The sequence below is a fragment of the Pituophis catenifer genome, unplaced genomic scaffold, assembly GCF_029215685.1.
Source record: "Pituophis catenifer annectens isolate HBS135680 unplaced genomic scaffold, rPitCat1.0.hap2 SCAF_1, whole genome shotgun sequence".
Classification (NCBI taxonomy): Eukaryota; Metazoa; Chordata; class Lepidosauria; order Squamata; family Colubridae; genus Pituophis; species Pituophis catenifer.
Genome location: NW_027256881.1, coordinates 334,457,554 through 334,481,838, shown reverse-complemented (window position 1 = coordinate 334,481,838; position 24,285 = coordinate 334,457,554). Strand labels below are relative to the sequence as shown.

Sequence of the window (24,285 nt, the reverse complement as noted above, 5' to 3'; positions counted from 1 at the left end):
TCGGGAGTTGAAGTCAACATGTCTGGAAGTCACCTATTTTGGAAAACATTCCTACAGCCAACAAAATTAATGGATTAGAAGGGAGTCATAACTAAGTCTAAGTATAAATTATAACATACTTGTATTTTATCAACTAAAAAGAATAATTGTGAGGATTTCTAATAGTGACTGAGGAGTCTCAGGTACTGCTATCCCCAAACATTTGGAGATTAACTGTGTGTGTGTGTGTGTGTGTGTGGGCGGATGGGTTTCTACTGGTTCAGGCAAACCGGTAGCAGCAGGAGGCTCCACCCATCGGCCCGGACATTATCACGGACTCTCTGCGCATGCACAGAAGATTCTATGCATGCGCAAAAGCACCATACGCGAGCTAACAGTTTTGAACCGGTAGTGAAGGTAAGTGAAACCCACTATTGGGGTGTGTGTGTGTGTGTGTGTGTGTGTGTGTGTGTGTGTGTGTGAGAGAGAGAGAGAGAGAGAGAGAGAGAGAGAGAGAGAGAGAGAGAGAGAGAGAGAGAGAGAGAGGAATGTACACAGGGTGGTGTACATGACACCCTTTTTTTTCATTGATCCCACAACAACCTTGCAAGGAGGACCAGGCTGTGCATGAGAGACTGGTTCAAACTCCCCTAATGAGAGAGTGTTTCAAAGTTATAAATCTTCCCCAAAGGAGGCCAGCATTGTTCAACATCTTTTGGGCCAACTTTTGGAAGGAACAGGATGCTGGGCACAAATAGCCATTCCTCTCATCCAGAAAAAGGATTTTTGTGTTTCCTTTGCATCTACCTGGGGAATCCCTCTCTGCATCCAGCCTCACCCTTTTCAGCTCCTCGAGCCCTTCCCAAATGTAGATCCCTTCCCGGGCCTCCACCTCCACAAACCCCCGCAGCTGGCAAGTTTGGAAAGCGGTGTCCCCAGAGACAATCATTGCTGGCCTCCTTCTGTCTGCCAAAATAGGCCGAGCGATTCTAATGGAGTTCCTGGCAGAGGAACTCGGTGCGAGAGAAGGGTTGGGGAGGGGAAGGGAGGGGAAGCACCGGCAGCTGCCGCCATCGTGGCACTGAATGAAGGCAGGCCTGCTGCCAACCGGGTAACTGCAAACCCATTAGAGGGCAAGGAGTTTGCCAAAGCGGGAAGGAGCAGGGGAGGGGAACAGGTGCGTGCCAGATTTCCCATTTCATCTTTAATTCAACAGCCACAAAGAGCGAGGGAGCAGCTGAGCGGCATTCCCTCCCACAATCTGGAAGCCATGGGTCTCCCAGTGACAGAATGGCCTCTTGCTCCGGGCCTTGGCTTGCCAAAGGTCATTGCCCACAGCTGTCTGCACGCTCAGACCCATGGTTGGCAAACAGCCCCCTAGCCTACAAATTGGGCATCAGAAACTCCTTGCCAAGCTTCCCTAGAGAGAATATAGCCAAGGAAATTTTATTTTATTTATTTTATTTTATTTTGTATTTTTCGTCAAGCATGTATTTTATGACAGATACAAGTGTAAACATAATTATAAATACATGATAAGGATACGAATAAAAGAAAACATTAGGACAGGGACGGTAGGCACGCTGGTACGCTTAAGCACGGCTCTTATGCTGAAGAATCCTCAGAGCCCACCTCCGGCATTAAAAACATCTCAACAGAGCATCAGAAAAGATGTACTTCTATAGTTATTATTATTATTTTGTTGTGTTTTTATCCGTTCCACTCTTCTAAAAGAATTACGACGGAAGTTTATAAAGTTACAAAGGCACAAGTCTGAAAAGGAAGGCATTTTTTTCCATCCTTTTTAAAGAAAATGACAAAGTGTTATTGGTGCCCTGTTAATGGAAGGAAATCCCTGCCACAAGGAAAGTCAAGTGCTACTTGCTTCAAGAAGAGGAAAGGAAAGGAAAGGAAAGGAAAGGAAAGGAAAGGAAAGGAAAGGAAAGGAAGGGAAGGGAAGGGAAGGGAAGGGAAGGGAAGGGAAGGGAAGGGAAGGGAAGGGAAGGGAAGGGAAAGGAAAGGAAAGGAAAGGAAAGGAAAGGAAAGGAAAGGAAAGGAAAGGAAAGGAAAGGAAAGGAAAGGAAAGGAAGGGAAGGGAAGGGAAGGGAAGGGAAGGGAAGGGAAGGGAAGGGAAAGGAAAGGAAAGGAAAGGAAAGGAAAGGAAAGGAAAGGAAAGGAAAGGAAAGGAAAGGAAAGGAAAGGAAAGGAAGGGAAGGGAAGGGAAGGGAAGGGAAGGGAAAGGAAAGGAAAGGAAAGGAAAGGAAAGGAAAGGAAAGGAAAGGAAAGGAAAGGAAAGGAAAGGAAAGGAAAGGAAAGGAAAAAATCAGACAGAGAATTCACAAAGAACTCTTTCGACTGATATTAACTGCAACAGATTATTATCTGCCTTTGGAATGATCTGCGAACTCTGTTAATCCAAAATGAGATTGGGTTAGATTATTAGACTGTTAACTGTGACTAATCCATATGTCAATGCACCAGGCATTAGTTTAAATCTGAACCCTTGTAATCTGGAATATCAACTTTAACCCTTGCGGGGTTTAGTGGCTTGGAACCAGGCTCTCTGAAAACCAGGTCTTCCTCGGTTGACTTAACCAAATCCAGGGTTACCATCTCAGCCATACTTGAATGGGGCTCCCACAATGCAACGGAAGGCTATTAGAGAGAAAAAAAATCTGGGGGGATGAATATGGCAGCCGCTGAAAATGTAAAAAGGGAGCAGGATTTCAACAGCAAGGTTGGGGCCCCTACAGGTACCCCTGTACCCGTAACCCTTTCCCTACTGCCTTCTGCAGTCCCCTACTGTATCTAAATGATTTTGTTGTTGTTCAGTGCCAGATGGAAACATGTCTCCTCGCCATGAATTTTAGGAGGCTCTTGGGGAGCTTTCAGATTTTTGTACTTTTCTCTTGGCTTTATCCCATGATGTTTTATGAACCCAGAAGAATACTGGGCAGTATAAACATGCAGTAAATAAATACGTAATTTCATCAAGTAGATCCCCATGAGCCAAGGCACTCTGCCTCCACATATCAAAGAATGGAATAAGCGATTTGCCTTCCTAAGTTGCTTGTAAACTCTTCAGAGACTGTCCATTGCTGGAAGCCATATGCTGCTTGGGGTCCAGACAAATTTCTCCTATTTTGGACAAGTTCTGGGGCACTCAAGAGCTTCCTCTTCCACTGACTCAGAGGAGGTGGACTCAGTTGTACAGTAATAGTAACCCAACACATAGCATTATGTTGATCACATAATTAGAACAAAGTTCCAGAGAAGCTCATAGCTCAGGCGGCAGACTGGAAGCTATTATACTCTTTCTGTGATAGACAGCTATGCAGGCTTCACTTCTCTATCCCCCAGTGGAGAATCCCAGGTCAACTGTGTCACCAAAGGCCTTGCATTACTGGAAGGTATCCCCTTAAATTTAAGTACAACCCAGATCTCCATAATCTTCTCCCATTTGTTCCAATCCCACTGAATTTCAAGAGAGCACGTCTTCTCTCTCTTCTTCCCTACACCACTTCGGAGAATGAAAGAGAGCTATCAGTCTTCCTCTAACTGTCCAAAGGGCCCATGCTTTTCTCTCCCCGCGATGGGGTTGCCAGGCATACAATAAACTAGGTATCCTGCTCTCCCTCATCCTGGATATACTCCATCGCATCAACATTCTCCTTGTAATCTGGAACCCAAACTTGAGCACGGTTTTTCCAAAATGTTTGCCTTTCATCATCAGCATTAAAATATAAATATTCTGAACGCCCACATCCTTGACGAGGTTTAAAGGTATCACCAGCTGAAGCCAAATTATGCCCGGGAATTGTCACTGGCGAAAGGGGTCAACTACCAGCCCTCCAAAGCCATCCTGTGCAGAGGTCTTCACACTTGGCAGCTTTAAGACTTGTGGACTTCAACTCCCAGCTATGCTGGCTGGGAGAATTCTGGGAGTTGAAGTCCACAAGTCTTAAAGCTGCCAAGTTTGAAGACCTCTGCTGTAAGGCTTCAGTGGAAAACCAGCAATGCAGCAAAAACTCCCACACACACACACAGAAATACAAATGTCCTGGAGCCTTGTGGTCACTACTTTCTCACCCAGGACCCCACCACAATAAATAAGTAATCGGCTTAAGATTGCAGTCTGTGGCTTTCGCTAAAAACAAAGCTCAGAGAGAAGCAACATAAATGGCCCCAAATATCTGATTGCCCTTAGTCTACCGTTCCCTGCAGTGATAGTTCTATTATTATTATTATTATTATTATTATTATTATTATTATTATTATTATTATTATTATTATTATTATTATTCTAATGTAGGATGACCAGATATATCCAAATGCAGAAAAATGGTTTTCAGGAGCCCAATCCACCTGATCAGAGGGAAAAAGCAGAGTGAAAAGCAGGAAATTTTAATGGCCAGGACAGGAACAAACTTGCTACCAGCCTGGGGGGGAAAAATCATGTTGGCCATTGATTGCATCAAGGACTATAAATTCAGGACTGCAAGATTCTGGATGCCAACTAGTCAAAAGCAAAGAGAATTAGTGATATATCTTTGCTCTTATCAGGCCCTAATTACCCTACTTGGAACACATTGTGCCAAAAATCTAGCTCTCTGGAGGAGTCCATAATGTTGGGAAAAGGTGGAAGGAAAGAGAAGAGGGTGGCTAGCAGCAAGGTGGATGGACTTAGTTATAGTAACAATGGGGGAACTGTTGAAGGACTGAAGAACGGGATAGATTATCCTGGAGAAAATCTACCTCTGTGGTTGCTAAGGGTCAACAATGACATGGTGGCACATATTCTATCAATCTTTGCTCCGATGTAGTACAACTCGATGTAGTCCTCGAGTTACAATGGCAATTGGGATCAGAACTTCCATTGTTAAGTTATTTGGACATAAAGTAGGATGTCACACAACTGCATCACTTAGCGATGGAAATCCTATTGTCGTTAACCAAATCCATTGGTTGTTAACCAAGGACCCACCCCGATTCAAGTCATTCCTGGCTTGGTCCTTCCCAGCCCTGAGCCTTGACAAGATAAGGGATTGCTTTCTCTTTCATTCCCCCACACTTGCCTCTCTCTCTCTCTCTCTCCCCACATCCCAATCTCTGCTCTTGGCTGCTTTGCACTCTGCCACTTCTAGTGGCCGGGCCTCCCTGTGCTCACTGACCTTGTTGCCCCTGTTGGCCGTGACTATGTGGCCAAGGGGGCTGTGAAAACGTCATAACTCTGGAGACTAAGCATAACTACCTTCCATTCAACACCACCATAACTTCCAACTGTCAGCCCTGGAAGCTGTAGCTGAATAGCTGAAGAAATGGTTGTAACTTGAGGACTACCTGTAGTTATCTGGATTTTTTTTAGAGTCCAGATACAGTTATCCTAATTGCATCTGCATCAGTACTTGAATTTATAGATTAGCTTTAATAAATATGTACATTTATACAAATCAATGTTTCTCCATTTTTACTTTTGGGCCTCCAATGGGCCATTTTTAGACAGCTCTGACATATCTTGAAGCAAAGGCAGATACTAGATAGCATCACAAAGTAGATCCAAAGCACTTCTGCAACTGAAGAACCACTGAGGCACAGTGGTTAAACTGTTGGATTAGGATCAGGAAGACACTCAAGTCCACTCTTAGCCTTGGAAGCTCACTTATTGGTTTAAACCAGGAGTCTCCAACTGTGGCAACTTTAAGACTTGTGGACTTCAACTCCCAAAGCTGGCTGAGGAATTCTGGGAATTGAAGTCCACAAGTCTTAAAGTTGCCAAGGTTGGAGACCTCTGGTTTAAATAATCACTTTCTCTCATCGTAACCTATCTCAAGGGTACGGTTGTTATAGGGAAAAATTACTCTCCCTTAAGTTCCCGAATTAAGCTCCTACATTAACCTCCTGAAGGAAAGTAGAATATAAATCTAATTAGTAAAATCAATAATTCAAAATTATTCTTTACATCTTACTCATCCTCATTGATTGATTGTTTCCAACAACATTTAGATATTTTCGCCCAGCAGATACTTCCGGGGAATGAATCTCTAGATTGCTTCGAAAAAAATTTCAAAGAGTAACTCTGGCAAATAGCCTACAAATCCAGAGGAAATCTGAACAAATTATAACATGTGAAATTTAGTAGAAATTTTCCACTTGCGTAAGGCATTCCTGGGCTGTCTTTTCAAATAAAGCTCAAAAATCAAAATGGACTATTGATATCAGAGAGAATCACTGGGGGATAAAACAATGTTGGGGAGTTTTCAAGAACTTGAAAAGACATGATAACGTTTTGGGTGTGATGGACATGCTGTACTCTGAGATGACATTTCAGGTTCCAAATAAACATCTCAGAGAGCTGGAGAAAATGGATGTAATCTAAAAAACCACAGCCGAATTATCAGCAGCCAAAGGCCGTAGCTGAGACAATCAGCCTCCCGCTCCCACCTTGCCTCCAATATAAGCAAGGGAATGGGTAGCTTTCTCGCCTGCCCGCTGAGCTGAAGAGATTGCAAAGCCCAAAAAACCCAACTATATTGGCACTGGGCACCTCCCTCCACTGGGGAAGAGTGGGCCGCCCATGAGCTTGGCATGAGAGGATGGCACAGACGCAAAGCCTGGCATATAAACAGAAATTGGCAGATTGTGGCCATCTGCTTGCTTTTCATCTTTCCGGGGGTGGGGATGGGATGGAGGAGTAGACCTCTTGCCAATTTGAAGAGCAGGAGAATGATATACAATAGGTGGCAATTCTCCAAAGCTGAGTTTCTCAACCTTAGCAACTCTGAGATGGGTGGACTTCCACTCCCACAATTTCCCAGCCAGCCATGCTGGTTGGAGAATTCTGGGAGTGGAAGTCCATCTATTTCAGAGTTGCCTTGGTTGAGAAACTCTACCCCAAAGTCTTATGTATGTTGAGTCAAGGCTAACGTAGTGGTTTGGTTGCACCTACTGTGTTTCCCCGAAAATAAGACCCTGTCTTATATTTTTTTGAACCCCAAAATAAGCGCTTGGCCTTATTTTCGGGGAGGTCTTATTATTTTGGTGCGCGTGGAGCAAGACGGGGCTCCTCTTGCCGTCTTACCTGATTTCCAGCTTTGCTGGAAAGGGAGGGCTTATTTTTGGGGGAGGCTTATTTTAGCACATGCGCTCAAAAGCCCGATTGGGCTTATTATCAGGGGATGTCTTATTTTCGGGGAAACAGGGTACCAATTTCTTACAATGCTTATGCACCTGAAAAGGAACCTGTACACCTTCCTTACCTACTCTCCCAACCATGACTCTTGCCATCAAAGTTATAGTTTCCTGAACAAGTACAAGTTTTGTACTTTTGTACTTGTACTTGTACTACCTAAAATGTTCAACCTTTCCACATTGTTTGTATAGATGGGAGACTCTACTTCAATATCCAGAGGGCAACATTTCTGGAAGCCCCTTTCCTCATCTCATTCCTGCAGCTGCTTGTCATTTTGGGGCTATTTTTGCAGGTGAAAATGTTTGCAGGGATTTCTTTTTAGGTACGCCTACATACATACATAGGTACATTACTCATCACATCTTTTCATTTTAGGGTAAGCATCATAATGCAAGGTGCTGAAAAGAAGAAAGAAACAATAAGTGAAAGGAAGTGAAGACTCGAGAAAAGCAAATATCGCTAAATTTGCTTTACACCAACACCATTTGTGCCACAATTCACATTCTTGTGTCTGTGCAAAACTACCACATCCATATTCCACTGCATGCATTGCTTTTGTTCCTTAAAACCCTGAACCCTCCTCTTTTTTTAAGGATCTCATTACTTCTACTCAACCATGACCTTCTGGTGATCCCATTTCTTTCAATCCATTCACTCTTTCTTCCTATATTTGATTTGCAATGTGATCCTCACTTGTTATTTCTAAGAAAGCCAGTTTGGTGTAGTGGTTAAGGCATCAGGCTAGAAACTGGGAGACCATGAATTCTAGTCCTGCCTTAGGCACAAAGCCAGTTGGGTATCCTTGGACCAATCACTCTCTCTCTCTCAATCCTAGGAAAGAGGCAATGGCAAAGCACTTCTGAAAAGCCTTGCCAAAGAAAATTGCAGGGACTTGTCCAGAGAGTCTTTGAGAATCAGACATGACTGAACAGAAGGGGGAAAAACCTTTATTCTTTCTACATGACCAAATCATATCAAAACACCATATTCATTCATTTAGCACCCCTTCGTTCTTGACCCTATACCTCCGTGATGCCGAACCTATGCTGGAAGTGGCACACAAAGCCATCTCTCCAGGCACACCAGCCGTCTCCCGTTGCTCTTCTGGGTTCCGGCATGCACATGCGCGCCAGCCAGCTGGTCTTCACGCACACGGGAGTGCCAGAAACCGGAAGGCCAGGTGACCAGCTTGCATGCGCATGCCAGAAACTCAGCATTCCAGTACTGGGGAACTTCTCTTCCGGTTTCCGGCGCTCCCACGCACACGTGCTCCCATTTCGGCACTCAGTGCTGAAAAGGTTCGCCAACACTGCTATACCTTATGTTCCATAAACAGTTCTTAAATATCCCATGCCCTCTGTTCAAGTTCTGTTTTACATGGAAGAGAGACCCAACTCTCACTTCCATGTAAAAAGTAGGCTATTTTTTGTTTCTCTCAATATTCATTCATTTCTCTCAATATTCATTCAATTCATTTTAAATTTTTTAAATGTTTTAATTGGTTTGTGATTTTAAATTTTTGGGCCAAATTTATATATATTTTAATTGTTTTTAATATTTGTATTTCATGTTTTTAATTCTGGCTGTGCACCGCCCTGAGTCCTCAGGGAGAAGGGCGGTATATAAATTGAAAAATAAATAAATAAAATAAATAAATAAAAATCCCTCGTAATAGGCCACATCCAGGGGTGAAATGCTCCCGGTTCGGACCGGATCACCCGATCCAGTAGCGATGGAGGCGGGTGGTTCGAAGAACCGGTAGCAAAAATCCCTACCCCCACACCCCCCATGCCCAGCTGAGCTGCACAATCATCAGAGGCTTTTTTTTTTACTTTTAAAAGCATTTTTTCTACAACCCCTTCGGCCAAAAAAATGCTTTTAAAAGTAAAAAAAAAAAAAAAGTCTCTAATGATCGCATGGCCCAGCTGGGATCGTCAAAGGCTTTTAAAAGAAAAAAACCCTTTTTTTTCTTTTAAATGCCTCTGACAATCCCAGCTGAGTTGCCTGATGGGCAGAGGCTTTTAAAAAAACTCAGCTGGGATCGTCAGAGCCTTTTGAAAGCATTTTTTTACAACCTCTTCCCCGAAGAGGTTGTAGAAAAAATGGTTTTAAAAGTAAAAAAAAAAATATATGGCCCCATCCACCCAGTCACATTACCCCCCCCCCACCAAGCCACACCCATAGAACCAGTAATAACAAATTTTAGATTTCACCACTGGCCACATCCCCTACTTTTCTCCAACAGTTTTACATTTCAAAATGTCACTTTTGTATCCTCTTTAGTAAACATTATATCAAGGTACACACATTCATCTACCTGCCCTGTTTTTCACCATCTATGTATTCCATTTTCCCTTTCCAGAAGGACATTGATTTTCTGATCCAAACTCTCTGTTGCATTACACAATCTTTCTAACGTTCACTGCAAATCATTCAGGTTCTCAACCAGTTACCGAACGTTCTCTGCACAGAAAATTAACACGCACGTTCCATCTCCTCAACCAACACACCTCTAATATTACACCACAAGCGTTCCTACGCTTTCATCCACAAATACGTTAAACCATGTGCTAAGCATTCTATTTATTCTCACACATGCTTTATTACCATCACATATTCTCTTAACACATTCAGGAATTCTATCAAAACATTCCGTCTTGCAAGGCTCTCCCCACCCCCCCCCAAATCAACAAAACATTCTTTCTTGGACTCAAGATTATTTCTCAATGACCTGCGGAAGAGCCAAATCTGTTCTGCCCACATTCAGCTTGGCATAAAAAGCATGCCGTATCTCCCAAATTTTGCTCATTGGCACCTTTTGCACCTTCTTTTCAATCAGAACCCTCCCAAACACATTCCTAAGCAGACTTAACAAACGAAGCCCTGTAGTTTTCACATCGTCTCTAGCACCTAATTGTCAGGCACAGATGTCATATTTGCATGTAGGTTACACAGGTGTACTCTTCTGTGAATGCATGCCAAGGAAGCCAAAAAACCTCTCTGTGTGTGTAGTCCTTGACTTACAACAGTTCATCTGAAGTTACAACGGCAATGAAAAAGGGACAATTTTTCACACTTACAACTGTTGTGGCATGCCCATGGTCATGTGATCACAATCCAGGTGTTTGTCAAGTGACTCATATTTATGACAGTTACAGTGTCCTGGAGTCATGTGATCATCTTGTCTGACCTTCTGTCAAGACAAGCCAGATTCACTTAACAACCATGGCAAGAAAGGTTGTAAAAGGGGGCAAAACTCACTTAAAAACTGTCTCACTTAGCAACAGAAATGTTGGGCTCAATTATGATTCTATATTGAGGACTACCTGTATATAGGTAAGATGGCAGCAAGATTATAGACACTCTCCCCAATGTATCGACCTCTTCAAAATTTGTTGGGTTGCAACATCTATTGTCTTTCATCATTGGCTGAACTGGTTAGAGCCAGTTAAAATTGTAGCTTCTTAATAAGTAGAGGACCACACCAGATTCATCCCTAAATTAACATGCAGGTAATCCTCATTCAATGACCCCAATTGGGACAGGCAACTCGGTTATTATATGAAGCAGTCACTAAGTGAAACCACCACTGTGCTTATGATTTTATTTCAGCTTTCTTCTGCTTTACAGAGCTGTGAAGGTTGTAAATGTGAGGATTAGTCATAAAGTTACTTTTTCATCATTGTCGTAACTGTCAACGGTTGCAGTTATTAAACAAAGACAGCTTGTTGCCTAAGTGCCAAAGTGGCATGGTAACTGTTTTTTTGCATTTGCACCGTAGCGTGGGAAGTAGAATCTTATTTATAATCCGCCTTTCTTTTAACAAGAGTACCACAAATTCAAAGTACCTGTGGTTGGTAATCTCCCCCTGTCAATCACAATTTTATCCATGCAACAATTCCGTGGAGTAGAGCAGGTTAAAAAAAAAAGAACAATTGGCCAAAGGCCACTAGGGAATTTCTTGGCCCAGTGAACATTTGGACTGAATTTTCGTGAACATAATGCCAAAGTTTAGCCCAATGTTTCTTAAGCTTAGCAATTTTAAGGACTGTGTGGACTTCAACTCCCAGAATTCCCCAGCTGGAAAATACTGGTCTGTGTCAGGATGCTGCTGACCCCAGAATAAAAAAAGGACAATGGTCACTTCACCATCTAAGCTCAGTCCCCAATTTACAGGGTTGGGAAGATCTGAAGAGCCCCCCACCCCCAAAAAAGGGTCCAATTTGGGCCTCAATGGAAAGAGACTGCTTCATGTACCCGGTTTGCCCCCATCCTTTCAACGGGATCCCCTAGAAAAGCAATCTCCCAACCAGTTTTATCCCTAGCTATCTCTTCTCAAGCCAGCCGTCCAGCCGAAGACGAGAGTCCCAGCTTCTGTGCCAATTCAGCAACTTTTCGAATCATGTTTTGGCCTGCCTCCCCCCCCACCCCAGCCGCAAAAAAAATAGCCACCCCCACCTCCTCCTCCTTTCCTCCCCCACACCAACACGGATGGACATTTTCTTGCCAGAATGCTGAGCCGAGGCGAGATCCAATTTGATCGATGGCGAGAGATTGATTACTATTACGCTGCAATGGTTTTGACTTTCAGCACTGACCTCCTATCGTGCAACTGGGAGAAACCTCCCCCCCACACACACGCACACATACCGCCACCATCCCCTCCTCCCTTCCCCCCACTGCAGTCTCAGTTTAGGTCCTGTGCAAATTACTGAGGATGCTGGTAGAGTTGGGGGAGGACAGGGGAAAAAAAGGGGGGGGCGGGAGAGAGGTGAATAGAATGTTCACATTTTCCACATTCTTTACACCGGCTCTATCTGCTTGGGGTAGAGCTAGGGGTGTCAAACTCAATTTCACTGAGGGCCACATCAAGGTTGTGTTTGACCTCGGGGAGGGCAGGGTAGGTGTGGCCAGAGTGGGTGTGGCCTCTACGATGTCACTTATATCGGGGGCGCAGGTGGCAGCCTGAGTGCTCTGCCAGCACGCGGCCCTCCATAGCTCCGTTTCCGCTGGCAGAGGGTTGCAGGACGACGTCGCAGCCGGAAACGGAGCTCGGGAGCCCGTTTTCACTGGCAGAGGCACCACGGGCCGGTCCTTCACTGTTTCCAGGGTGGCCCTGCGGGCCAGATCTAAGCATCCCGCTGGCCGGATCCGGCCCGTGGGCCTTGAGTTTGACACTCCTGGCCTAGAGAGATTATTACAGCTGGGATCTTGGGCAGAGATGGGGGCAGTCTTGCCCTCGTAGCAAAAGCAAGGGCTTGACTAAATGGCCTTCTGGGGTCCCATCCATGCCTTTTTTTAAAGCCAGGTCCCCCTGCGGAAGGAGTGGTGCCTGATTGAGATGCTAAGCAGCAACGAGGCTTCAGTCTGGCATAGACTTTGCGCCTGCTCCAGCAGTGTGGCCGTTGCGGAGGAATAGGCTAAGAATTTTTTTTTTTTTGCTGACGCTGGAGAAAAAAAAGGCATTATCACAGGGAGGGGGGGGGGAGAGGCTGCGACTGCTCCAGACTGATAATGTCAGAGACAAACGGCAGCAGCATCTTAACAACGGCGAGGCTGCCAGCTCGCCTCCCTCTAACCATGGAGTTATTTGCCTGCAGTGATAAGTTTGGGGTTCAGTGTCCGCTTGCTGACAAGCATGAGGTTCAAAACTTTTCCAGCCTCCGTTTCTAATGGAGACTCTGGTCTAATGCAGACATCTTTTTCCAAATCCAAAAAGTTTATCTCCACTGGGTGGGATGAAACCTGGTGCAGTTCAGGCTAATAAGACAAGAGGTGGTTTTCTACATGGATGCTCAAAACTGAAAAACGTCAGCAGCTCCAAAGCCACTCACTCCATTTTTAGGAAGTTCCCTCCGATGGTTTGTTTAATTCCTGATTAGCTGGGCGGCTGTGTTATCCTCCCCACTAAATATTATCCTCGCTCTAAATGGTCTTAATTTACTTTTAGTGGAATCAGCACATGCCCACCAATTTAGTTGGCTTTAAAAAGGCATGCAGTAGATTCATGGAAGATTAGGCTTCAGGGCCTGCTACTCCTAATGGTTATGCCTTATCTCCAAGGTCAGAGTCAGCAATGACTCAATGTCACCCATTGTGTGTATGGGGGGTGGGGAGGGGGGGACAGCAAAAAGCGAACTCTTTTGAGCATCAAAACACCGAGCAGAGTTTTGCAGAAGCTTGGTTGCCGTGGGGGAAGTTTACGATATCTGCAGGGCACCCAGTGTGAAGGCTAGAGCAGATCTGGCTGACAATGTGCCATCAAGTCAGTGTTGATTCTTACTGGCCATACATGATCACGGCAAAGGCATCATTTCACATTGTGCAGGAGGGGGCAATGGTAACGTCCCGTATTTTACCATGTACAGGTAGTCCTCAACTTGTGAGCAGAATTTCCATTGCTAAGCAAGGCAGTTGTTAAGCGAGTCACACACAATTTTATGATCTTTTTTTTACCATGGTTGTTAAGTGACTCGTTGCAGCTGTGAAGTAAATCAGGTATTTGTTAACAGAATAACAAAGTTGGAAGTTGGGACCTTGGAGGTAACAGCAACAGTACCAGTAACAGAGTTGGAAGGGACCTTGGAGGCCTTCTAGTCCAACCTCCTGCTCAGGCAGGAGACCCTAAATCAGTGATCGCTAACCTTTTTGTGGTCACGTGACAAAAGCAGGGAGAACATGGGGGAGGGGGGGTTCATGTGCGCGTGTTCCCATACCCATGATTCAATGCGCCCCCCCACGCATGCATGCACAACACCCCCCCCCCCGCTTTGGCATGCGATGGCATGGTGGGCCCAGTAGGCCCGTTTTTTCGCCCTCCCCAGGCTCCAGAGGCTTTCTTGGAGCCTGGGGAGGGCGAAAACGGGCCTTCCCCACTGCCCCGGAGGCCGGAAACGGCCCGTTTGCCGACTTACAGTGGGCCCGGAAGGCCCAAAAATCAGATGTGCGCACCGGAAGTGAGCTAGGGCAACACCTGCGTGCCCACCGATATGGCTCCATGTGCCACCTGTGGCCCGCGTGCCATAGGTTCGCCATCACGGCCCTAAATCATTCCAGACAAGTGGCTGTCCAGTCTCTTCTTAAAAGCCTCCAGTGATGGAGCACCCACAACTTCTGAAGTGGATCCGTTAATCAATGAGTAAATCCCGTTTCCCAGATTAAATTTACTTGTTGAAAGCTGGCTGGGAAAGTTGCAAATGGCTATCACATTTTTATTTTATTTTATTTTGAATTTGTATACCGCCCTTCTCCCTGAGGACTCAGGGCGGTGAACAGCCAAATAAAAACATCAAATACAAATATTAAAATACAGTTAAAAATATATATATAAATTTGGCCCCGTTAATTAAAAACGATAAACAAAACAATTAAAAAACACTTAAAAAATTAGGCCAGCCCAGCTTGTTGGAAAAAGAAGGTTTTAAGGGCACGGCAGAAGGCACTGAGGTCTTGGATTCTCCTTATCTCTGGGGGCAACTGATTCCAGAGGGTAGGTGCCCCCACAGAGAAGGCCCTCCCCCTGGGGGTCACCAGCCTACATTGTTTGGCTGATGGCACCCTGAGGAGGCCCTCTCTGTGCGAGCGCACGGGTCGATGGGAGGTCGTCGGTGGCAGCAGGCGGTCTCGAAGATAGCTAGGCCCTATGCCATCATCACATGACCCCTGGGATGCTGCCGCCATTGTAAATCCATGCCAGTTGCCCTGAATTTTGATTCAGGTGATTGTAGGGATACTGCAATGGTCGTAAAGGTGAGGCTTGGTCAGAAGACTTTTTTTTTTCCAGTGCTGTTGTAACTTTGAACAGTAGCTACACGAAGACGATGATTATTTGCGGACTAAGCTGGGCTTTTCTTATTCCTAAATCTATTCATTTAGGACCTTTATATGCCCTTTCATAGGTGTTGCCAGTTTTCAGTCTCTGTGCATCATCACTGTGAGGTCAGCTGGGACTTTTGTACATCTATAAGAATAACAATCACTTGGGGAGCCCTGACTGGCTGGCACGACTTAAAAAGAAACAAAAGGTGGTAAAAATAAACTGGTACACTACCACAGGCCTCTGCTACAAACAGCCACGACATGAAGAGGATGACACGTGCGTCAGGGGATCACAATGCGAGCCTCGGCTCCACACACTTGCATCTTGTCATTGCACACATGTACGTCAGTCACATGATTGGCACCGTGACATTGCAACACATCCTTAATCATTTCTCCACCCCCCCACCCCCCACCCCCCTACCCCGCCTATGCCTTTCCTCCCTGGACATCCATGCTCAGAAGTCAGTCAGGGGACAGAGCCAATGTACACAACATTTATTTAAAAGAAGAGGTAGCTGCTTTGAGGTTAAAAGCAAAATTGCTTTGGAAGAGAGTATTGCAAAAGAACTGAGCATCGCCGCATTGTTAGCGCAAAGGCATTAAGGCAAAAGGTTCGCAGCTGGCTGAAAAACCATGATTCCAGCAGTGTAAATTTTTACGCTTGGATAAAGAGCCCGAGTGTTCAAAAACAAGTACAGGTAGTCCTCCACTTACAACAGTTCGCTTAGTGACCGTTCGAAGTTACAACAGCACTGAAAAAAGTTTGACTTGCGACCATTTTTCACACTTATGATCATTGCAGCATCCCACATGGTCATGTGATGCACATTCAGTTGCTAGAAAAAAAACTGACTCACATTTATGACAGTTGCAGTGTCCCGGGGTCCTGTAATCACCTTTTGCAACCTTCTGACAACCATTCATTTAACAACTGTGTTACTAATTTAACATCTGCAGTGACTCACTTAACAAATTTGGCATGAAAAGTTGTAAAATGGAGCAAAAGTCACTTAACAAATTTCTCACTTAGCAACATAAATTTGGGGCTCAATTGTGGTGGTACGTTGAGGCTTACAAGTAGTCCTCGACTTACGACCATGCACCTAGGGACTGTTCCGAATTTACAACAGCACTGAAAAATATAACTTGCACTGATGGCCATCAGTATTTCCATGAGATCAAAATTCAGGCACTTGACAAATGGCATCATCAATGGAGGAAATGAATCATCATTTGATTCATTTAATGACTCTGTGATTCACTTAACAACTGCAGTGATTCAGTGAACAGATTCGCTTCACAATGGTTTGCTTAACTATAGTCTATGACAGTGATGGGCTAACCTTTTCCGGACCGAGTGCCCAAAGTGCACATGTGCATGCGCGCACGTGCACTCAAACCCCCAAAATGCAATGCATGCGCCCCGTCCCCATGCATGCACGAGCAGGACCTCTGCACCCACCTTACTCCCCATACATGCGCGTGGGGCAACCCCCGCATGTGCCCTGCCCCCCCGCGCATGCGCACACGGCCCCCTCATGTGCCCCATCCCCGGCGCATACGCGGCAGAGACTCAAAGACCAGCTGGCCGGCGGGAGGTGCGCATGCATGTGTGGCATAGCTGAACTGGAGCGATAGCTTGCGTGCCCACAGAGAGGGCGCTGCGTGCCACCTCTGGCATGCATGTGATAGGTTCGCAATCACGGGTCTATGACAACATTGGCTAAATGGGCACATTCTCCTAAGCCTGAGGGGAATGCTTCTTCTAAGCTTTCTTTTACTTATGTCTTTTACTGTATTTTCTAATATGTTACAGTCCTCATTACTATTCTGTATTTTAGAATTTGTATTTTGACATGGCCTAATGGCTAATCAGTACATTCTTATACACGACAGAATAAAATCCCAGCTGTCAGTTTTCTCTAGCTGGCACTGGCCTTCATTCACATGGAGTTCTTCTCAAGAACCTAGGATGTTGTAATGCAGGGGTCACCAACTTTTCAAACCTCAGGGACCACTAAATCCATAATTTTAAATCCCACAGACCTCTAATATGATCTGCCTAATAACCAGCTGGGTGGGCATGGCAAGGTGGTCATGTGACTAGGTGGGCGTGGCCAACTCGATGTCACTCACATTGAGGGGTGCTTTGCCAGCCTCTACTCGCTACTCCTCTCCTGCCCGCCCGGGCTCCTTAGGCCCTCAAGAGGAAGCAGTTGCTGGAGCTAAACTGCCACCATGAGAAAAAGTTGGCAAAACAGCTCAGTTCAAATTGGATCTGACCGAGAAGGAGGCTCAGCGGAAGCACCTCACTGAGGACTACGAGCATAGGCTTTCTAAGCAGAGGGAAGACCTGCGGGAATGCAAGGCCAGATACTGGCGCCTGGGGGCTCAGCGGGCTGAGATGGTCAGCCAGTTCCAGGACATGATGCAGTCCCACTGGAACGAGGCCCTCCGGCTCCTTGCCACCAGTGGCGCTTCCCCCCAGCCTTTGCCCAAAGCCCCGCACCAGGAGGCTGAAGCAGACTCCAGGTTGGAATTTCTGCCCCCCTCCGACCCACACAGAAAGACTCTGAAGGGGGAAACTCTCTGCAGCAACACAAACGTTCATTGAACATATCCAGCCAGGGGCCGTAGTTTGAGGACCCCTAATTTAGTGCAATATAAAAAATGCAAATAATTGTTCTGGGGACCACCAAAATTTTCTCACGGACCACCATGGACCATCAGTTCGGGACCTCTGTTGTAATGTATTGGTGTAGTGCCTGTGCAGACCCAAAGCATGTTGTGGCCCTTTGTAATTGACAGATGGAAATATTGTCAATGCCCGGATTTTTTTTTAAGTGCCATCCAAGGTTTTTTATATGTTACCCAGTGTGCCAATAACCACTGGGACCACCTTGGTCAGTTTATATCATAAGCCGCATAAGATGATGGACAGCCAGTTTGAGCAGTGGTTAAGACATCAAGCTAGAAATTGGGAGACTGTGAGTTCTAGTTCCGCCTTAGTTGGGCCGGTCAGCCCTAGGAAGGAGGCAATGGCAAACCTCTTCTGAAAAACCTTGTCAAGAAAACTGCAGGGACCTATGGAGGCAGTGTCCTAGAATTGGACACAATTAGATGAGGAGGAGGAGGTGGAGGTGGTGGTTTACCTGGGATTTCAAAGTGCCCAGAGAAATCCAGAAAAGGAACATTCTGGCAAGGAGCTAAACATAAGAATTCGCATTCTACCTTCAAATCAGGAATCTGGCAGCACCTTTTCCGACTAAGAAATTTAATTAAAAGGCAGAAGCTTTCTCAAAATGTTTGTCACCACAGAGCCACACAGCAATCTCCTCACAGCCTACCTTAAATAATACTAAGGAGCCACCTTAAATAATAGGGAAGGAGGGGGGAGAAAACTCAACCACAACTCTGCGCAGCCTAGAGAAAGTGACAGCTCCTAGAAACCTTATCAGCTGCCTATTTACTACCAATTAGAGGGATCAGGTGATTTCAAGGCTGCCTGCAGACCCACACAAGGGGGTCAAGGTCAGGAGGCAGCCTTGAAGAGAAGAGGCCTGCAAGGCCCCAACAAGCCAATGACCTCCCAAATTTTGTCTAAAAATAAAGTAGAAAATTGGCAGGTTTTCCTCCTCTCCTTTTCTTCCCTTAAAAAAGTTATTTTTTAAAAAAAAGTTTTTTATTTCTATTTCTCATAAACACATTTAAATGTACAGTCATTTCCATCATTTTTCATTCATCTTTTCTTTTAATTTTCATTTTTAATTTTTACTTTTCCGGGGCTGCTCTTTTACCCTTTACTCCAACCTTTCTTCTTCTCCTCCCCTTCTCTTCCTTCCTGTTTCTCCTCCTACTTCCTTCATTCTTCCTCTCTTTCTCTTTCCTACTTCCCTTTCTCTTCCCCCATTCCTCTTCTTCCCTCCTTCTAACCTTCTCCTCTGCTCCTCTTTCCTCTCCCTTTTCTTCCTCTCCTTTTCCCTTTCTTTTTTCTCCTCTCCCCTCCTCTCTCCTCCCTTCCTCTCTCTCTCCTTCTTCCCCTCTCTCCTGTTGTTTCCCTTTTCAATTCAATCTACAGTGGTATTTGAGCAGCCCCGATTTTCTAATTATCTTTATTCTCATTTCAATTTCTTATTCAATTATTATTTATTTTTATTTCATCATTTGCGTACATTTTTATAATATCTCCCCTTAAAAGTTGTTGTTCCTCTCTCCTTTATTGTGTGTGAGTTGGGTGAGTGTGTGGGGAAGCAAGAAGAGGAAATGCTGCTGTCTCCTTCATTCTGTCCTCCAGATGTTGCAGAGAATTCTGAAATGTCATTTTAAGAGAAAGCAGGCAGGGAAGAGGCATTGCAAACAACCACCACAGTAACCACAAGGTCAAGCTTTCCCAACCTCCGGCTCCCCAGATAGGCTGGATAGCAACGCCCATCAGTCTCAGCCAGCATTTTGGTTGGCAGGAGAGGAGTAGGAATGCTGGATTGAGTAGCCCAGCCAAATTATTGGAGGAGGTTTGGGGAATTAACTGGGTGAAGCAGTTTTTTATACTTTCAGAGTCTTAGAGGCACTCAGCTTCCTCCTGTGATGTGAGACTATTTGTCCTTTCACCCCAATCAGATGGTCCAGTTTTGGTCGCCGTGATATAAAAAAGACTGTACTACAAACTAGGTCATACAAAACTTTTGCCAGACCAATCCTTGAATACAGCTCGTCTGTCTGGAATCCACACTGTATATAGGACATTAATACAATTGAGCAAGTCCAGAGGTATTTCATAACAAGATTACTCCACTCCTCTGTTCGCAATAGAATACCTTATGCCACCAGGCTTGAGATTTTGGGCTTGGACAACCCTGAATTACACCGCCTACGGTTTGACCTAAACATAGTACACAAAATTATCTGCTACAATGTCCTACCTGTCAATGACTACTTCAGTTTCAACCGCAATAATACACGGGCAAACAATAGATGCAAACTCAAGGTAAACCACTCCCAACTCGATTGCAGAAAATGCGACTTCAGCAATAGAGTGGTCAATGCCTGGAAGACTCTACCTGACTCCGTTGTTACATCCTCAAACCTCCATAGCTTCAACCTTAAACTTTCTATCGTGGACCTCACCCCATTCCTAAGAGGTGTGTAAGGTGGTATGCATAAACGCACCAGCGTGACTACCGTCCCTGTCCTACTGTCCCCACTTATTTGTATTCATTTCCTTCGTTCATGTCCATGTTTATACTTATACCTGTTATCTTGTACATGTTTGATAAACTAACTAAATAAAATAAATAAAATAAAATGATTAGAGGACTGGAGGCTAAAACTAAGGAAGAATAGTTGCGCTAATTGGGTATGTCTAGTTTAGTGAAAAGAAGGACTAGGGGTGACATGATAACAGTGTCCCAATATCTGATGGGCTGCCACAAAGATGAAGGGGTCAACCTATTCTCCGAAGCACCTGAAGGCAGGGACAAGAAGCAAAAGATGGAAACTAATCAAGGTGAGACCGATTTAACAGATTAACAGAGTTGGAAGGGACTTTACAGGTCATCTAGTCCAACCCCCCACCCAAGCAGGAGATCCTACACCATCCCTGACAAATGGCAGTCCAATCTTTTCTTGAAGGTCTCAAGTAATGAAGCTCCCACAACTTCCGAAGGCAACTTCTGTTCCATTGGTTGATTCTTCTCACTGTCAGAAAGTTCTTCCTCATTTCTAGGTTGAATCTCTCCTTGGTCAGTTTCCATCCATTATCCTTGTCTGGCCTTCAGGTGCTTTGGAAAACAGCTTGCCCCCCTCCTCTCTGTGGCAGCCCTTCAAGTATTGGAAGACTGCTATCATGTCTCCCCTGGTCCTTCTCTTCACTAGACTACCCATGTCCAGTTCCTGCAACCGTTCATCATATGTTTTAGTCTCCAGTCGCCTAATCATCCTGGTTGCTCTCCTTTGCACTTTTTCTAGAGTCTCAACATCTCTTTTATAGTGTGGTGACCAAAACTGGATGCAGTACTCTAGGTGTGGTCTTACTAGGGCTTTATAGAGTGGTATTAGTACCTCACTTGATCTTGATTGTATCCCTCTGTTAATGCAATTTAGGATTGCATTGGCTTTTTTGGCTGCCGCTGCACACTGCTGGCTCATATTTAGCTGATAGTCCATTAAGACTCCAAGATCCCTCTCACAGTCACTGCTATTAAGCCTGGTTTCCCGCAGGTTTCCAAGGTTAGCATCAGACCAACAATCAAGAGCCAACAGTAAACAGCCCAACCAACACAGACAGGCAAGCCAGAATATAACCTGACAGCAAACTACACTCCTCACTGTTAGGAAATGATAATTACCTAACTTGCTGGGTTGGCAATATATAAAACCTCAATATAGCTTTAAGACTGTAGTGCTGTATTGCATCATACTGTGTCCTGATTGGTTAGCTCTGTAGCCAATGTCCTTAAGAGGGAGCTTGAAACATGGTTGGTTTCTGTCTGCTGCTCTCTGCTACTCTTTGCTGAACGTTACTGATCATTACTGCTATTTGCTGTGTTTGCTACTGTTTTGCAACTGTTTATTTTGTATGACTACGACGACTGGTAAGAAGACTTTGTAATTGGAATATCCCTGGACTATTGTTTACTATCTACTGCTTTATCTGCGTATGACCTGGACTGTTTATTGGACTGTGCCTTATTGCTATTTCCTAAAAGTAAACACAACTCAGTGTATCTGTGTGTAGGCTGTGATTATTTGCAACTGCTCTCAGTCGCTTTCATGTGCACACCCTTGGTACTCTAGGGTTGCTCTGCGAATTCCTCAACACTCACTAGCACTGATGATGTTACCTGGTTTAGGTAATAAAACGTCTGCAAGAAAACAAGCAAGGTGAGAGAGCACCAAGGACCCCCTCATGTCAATCCTGAGGTACAAATATTCTCCTTTATTACTAGGACAAATATCTGTCTGAAATGATATAAGGCTTGCTGCTTGAGCAGGGGGTTGGACTAGTAGACCTCCAAGGTCCCTTCCAACTCAGTTATTCTGACTCTCCAGGATACAAAGTGGCTTCTCCTTGTCTCCTTTCCACCTGGAGAAGCTGGGGACCAAACCTAAGACTTTGAGGGTAACATAAATTAAGCCACCACTATCCAAAGAGGGCACATCTATCTTACCTACTAACAAAGTCAGATTGACTTTTTTCACATATCGTGATATATCCAATGGCATTGGGAGGGTTAAATTCAGCAGGAGTATCACAATGCAAGCCCTGCCCCCTTTTAAAAGATGCATGGACATAAGGGGTGGGGTTTGACACTCCATGACGCTCCATTCACCCCCTTGTTGTTTCTGACCACTAATGCTCCCTCCAACACCTGCAGGTGGTAAGCAACCTCATTAAGACTTGAAATGTTGGTTTGGCTTCATGCAGCAGAATACAGAATAATAGAGTTGGAAGGGACCTTAGAGGTCTTCTAGTCCAACCCCCTGCTATGTCAATAAGTAAGGCAGAAAAGTTCTTGATGAAAGCAAATGCAAAGTCCTAATTTCTATAGGCACTACGCTGAAAGGAGTCTGAGTGGCATAGGAGGCTAATGCCTCCTACTAAGGCAGCATTTAACATCCAGCTGCCTGCAATTACTGCGAGTTCAATTCTCACCAGGCTCAAGGTCGACTCAGCCTTCCATCCTTTCTAAGGTGGGTAAAATGAAGACCCGGTTTGTGGGGGCAATAAGCTGACTTTGTATAAAATATATAAAAGTATGAAGGCTATTGCTTAACGCATTGTAAGCCGCCCTGAGTCTCTGGAGAAGGGCAGCATATAAAAATAAATAAAAATAAAAAAAATAAAAAAAAATGTGACCCAGTACCCCTTTCTTTTATACCGATTTGCAAATTCTAAAGTAAACGCCTGTCTTTATTTAGAAGGCTTTAATGAACTTGGGGCAGTTTGCTTATAAAACCTTAGATCTGCACTACTTAGATGGTTTTTTTTAAAACCGAGAAACCTTGGTTTTAATTCAGTTATGGCCTTGATAAGTCTCATGAAGCCAATTTGCATAAGGGCAACTGAAAGGGATTTGATTCCTGACATAAATCCAGTAGCTTTCAAATATTCTTACCTTGAGACCCAATCCCACAATTAATTATCCACTGCTATAGAACTAATCTCAGCACTAAGTATTCTACAGTATCATTCTCTTATGAAACTAACCAAGTATATTCAATTTCTTCTGCATGTATCCAAAATACTCCGCAATGCGTACAAACCACTGCACTGAAGTTGCATGTTGTTATTATATCCTCTCTCGAAATATCCCAGAAATGACGATAGTCCCCCACCCCAAGTACGGTGCTACAAAAAAGGGATATTCACCCGGACAGAAAAGTCTTCCACTGAGGTGCCTTTTACAGGTAGTCCTTGATTTACGACCACAATTGGGAGCAGAATTCCTGTTGCTAAGCAAGGCGGTTGTTGAGTGAGTCGTGTCTGATTTTACAGCCTTTTCGCCCCACTTGTTAAGCAAATCAATGAAGGGAGTCATATGGTCGTTAAGCGAAACTGGGAAGGTCACAAATGGTTGTAAGTCGAGGACTATCTGTAGAAGGCCACCGACAGGGTAGAAAGCAAAGGGCCGCAACTGTATTTCATACTCAGTACCTGTAAGTAAGAGACACAACCACTAAACGTGACAGTTCTTTATGTAACCATCATGGCTTAATTGCCATTGTCTTCCATTAAAAGAACCTTGCTGGCTTAGACTATTGAACCCATCTGCTGCTTCCAACGATTCAGTGGTGGGTTCCGCCTGGTTCGGCCGAGTCAGTAGCGGTGATGATATGACGTCACCGAACTGGTTCTCTTTGTTCGGGAGCTGGGCCCTCCCGCTCACCCCACCCACCCCCGCGGTATTCTTACCTTTTATTTGGCCCCGCCCCCAATCTATTCGCTGCCTCCCGAGTCCCAGCTGATCGGCTAGAAGGAAAAAAACTGTTTAAACTCTTGCTGTGGGGCTTCAAAGGGCCGCCCTACAGCTGATCAGTGTTAAAAGGCAGTGTGGTGGTAGACCGGTGCCTCCAAAAACAAATGAGTAGACCAGTGCCTCCAAAAACAAATGGGTAGACTGGTACGGCTCTGCAAGCAGTTAAAAGTCTGGTAGACCAGTACCTCTGCTAAATCCTAAAGAATTGCTTGTCACATGACCATCAAATCACGCCCACAAAATAAGCCACACCCACAGAACCGGTAGTAAAAAATTTCAGATCCCACCCCTGCAACCAATGATCAATGTGGTACCCACATG

The 24,285-nt window shown here is 44.8% G+C and overlaps 1 protein-coding gene across 3 annotated transcripts in view; it reads right to left on the bottom strand.

The window, feature by feature from the left end:
* The window catches only part of NFIC (nuclear factor I C), a 176,393-nt gene that overhangs the window by 81,077 nt on the left and 71,031 nt on the right, over positions 1-24,285 (bottom strand). For 2 of the 3 annotated variants that reach the window (XM_070943687.1, XM_070943701.1), the window contains exon 3: positions 23,901-23,957. The exons of the other annotated variant lie outside the window; for it this stretch is intronic. In XM_070943687.1, the coding sequence (XP_070799788.1) occupies positions 23,901-23,957 (57 nt within the window). The remainder of the gene's footprint in view (positions 1-23,900; positions 23,958-24,285) is intronic. 3 annotated transcript variants of the gene reach the window in all.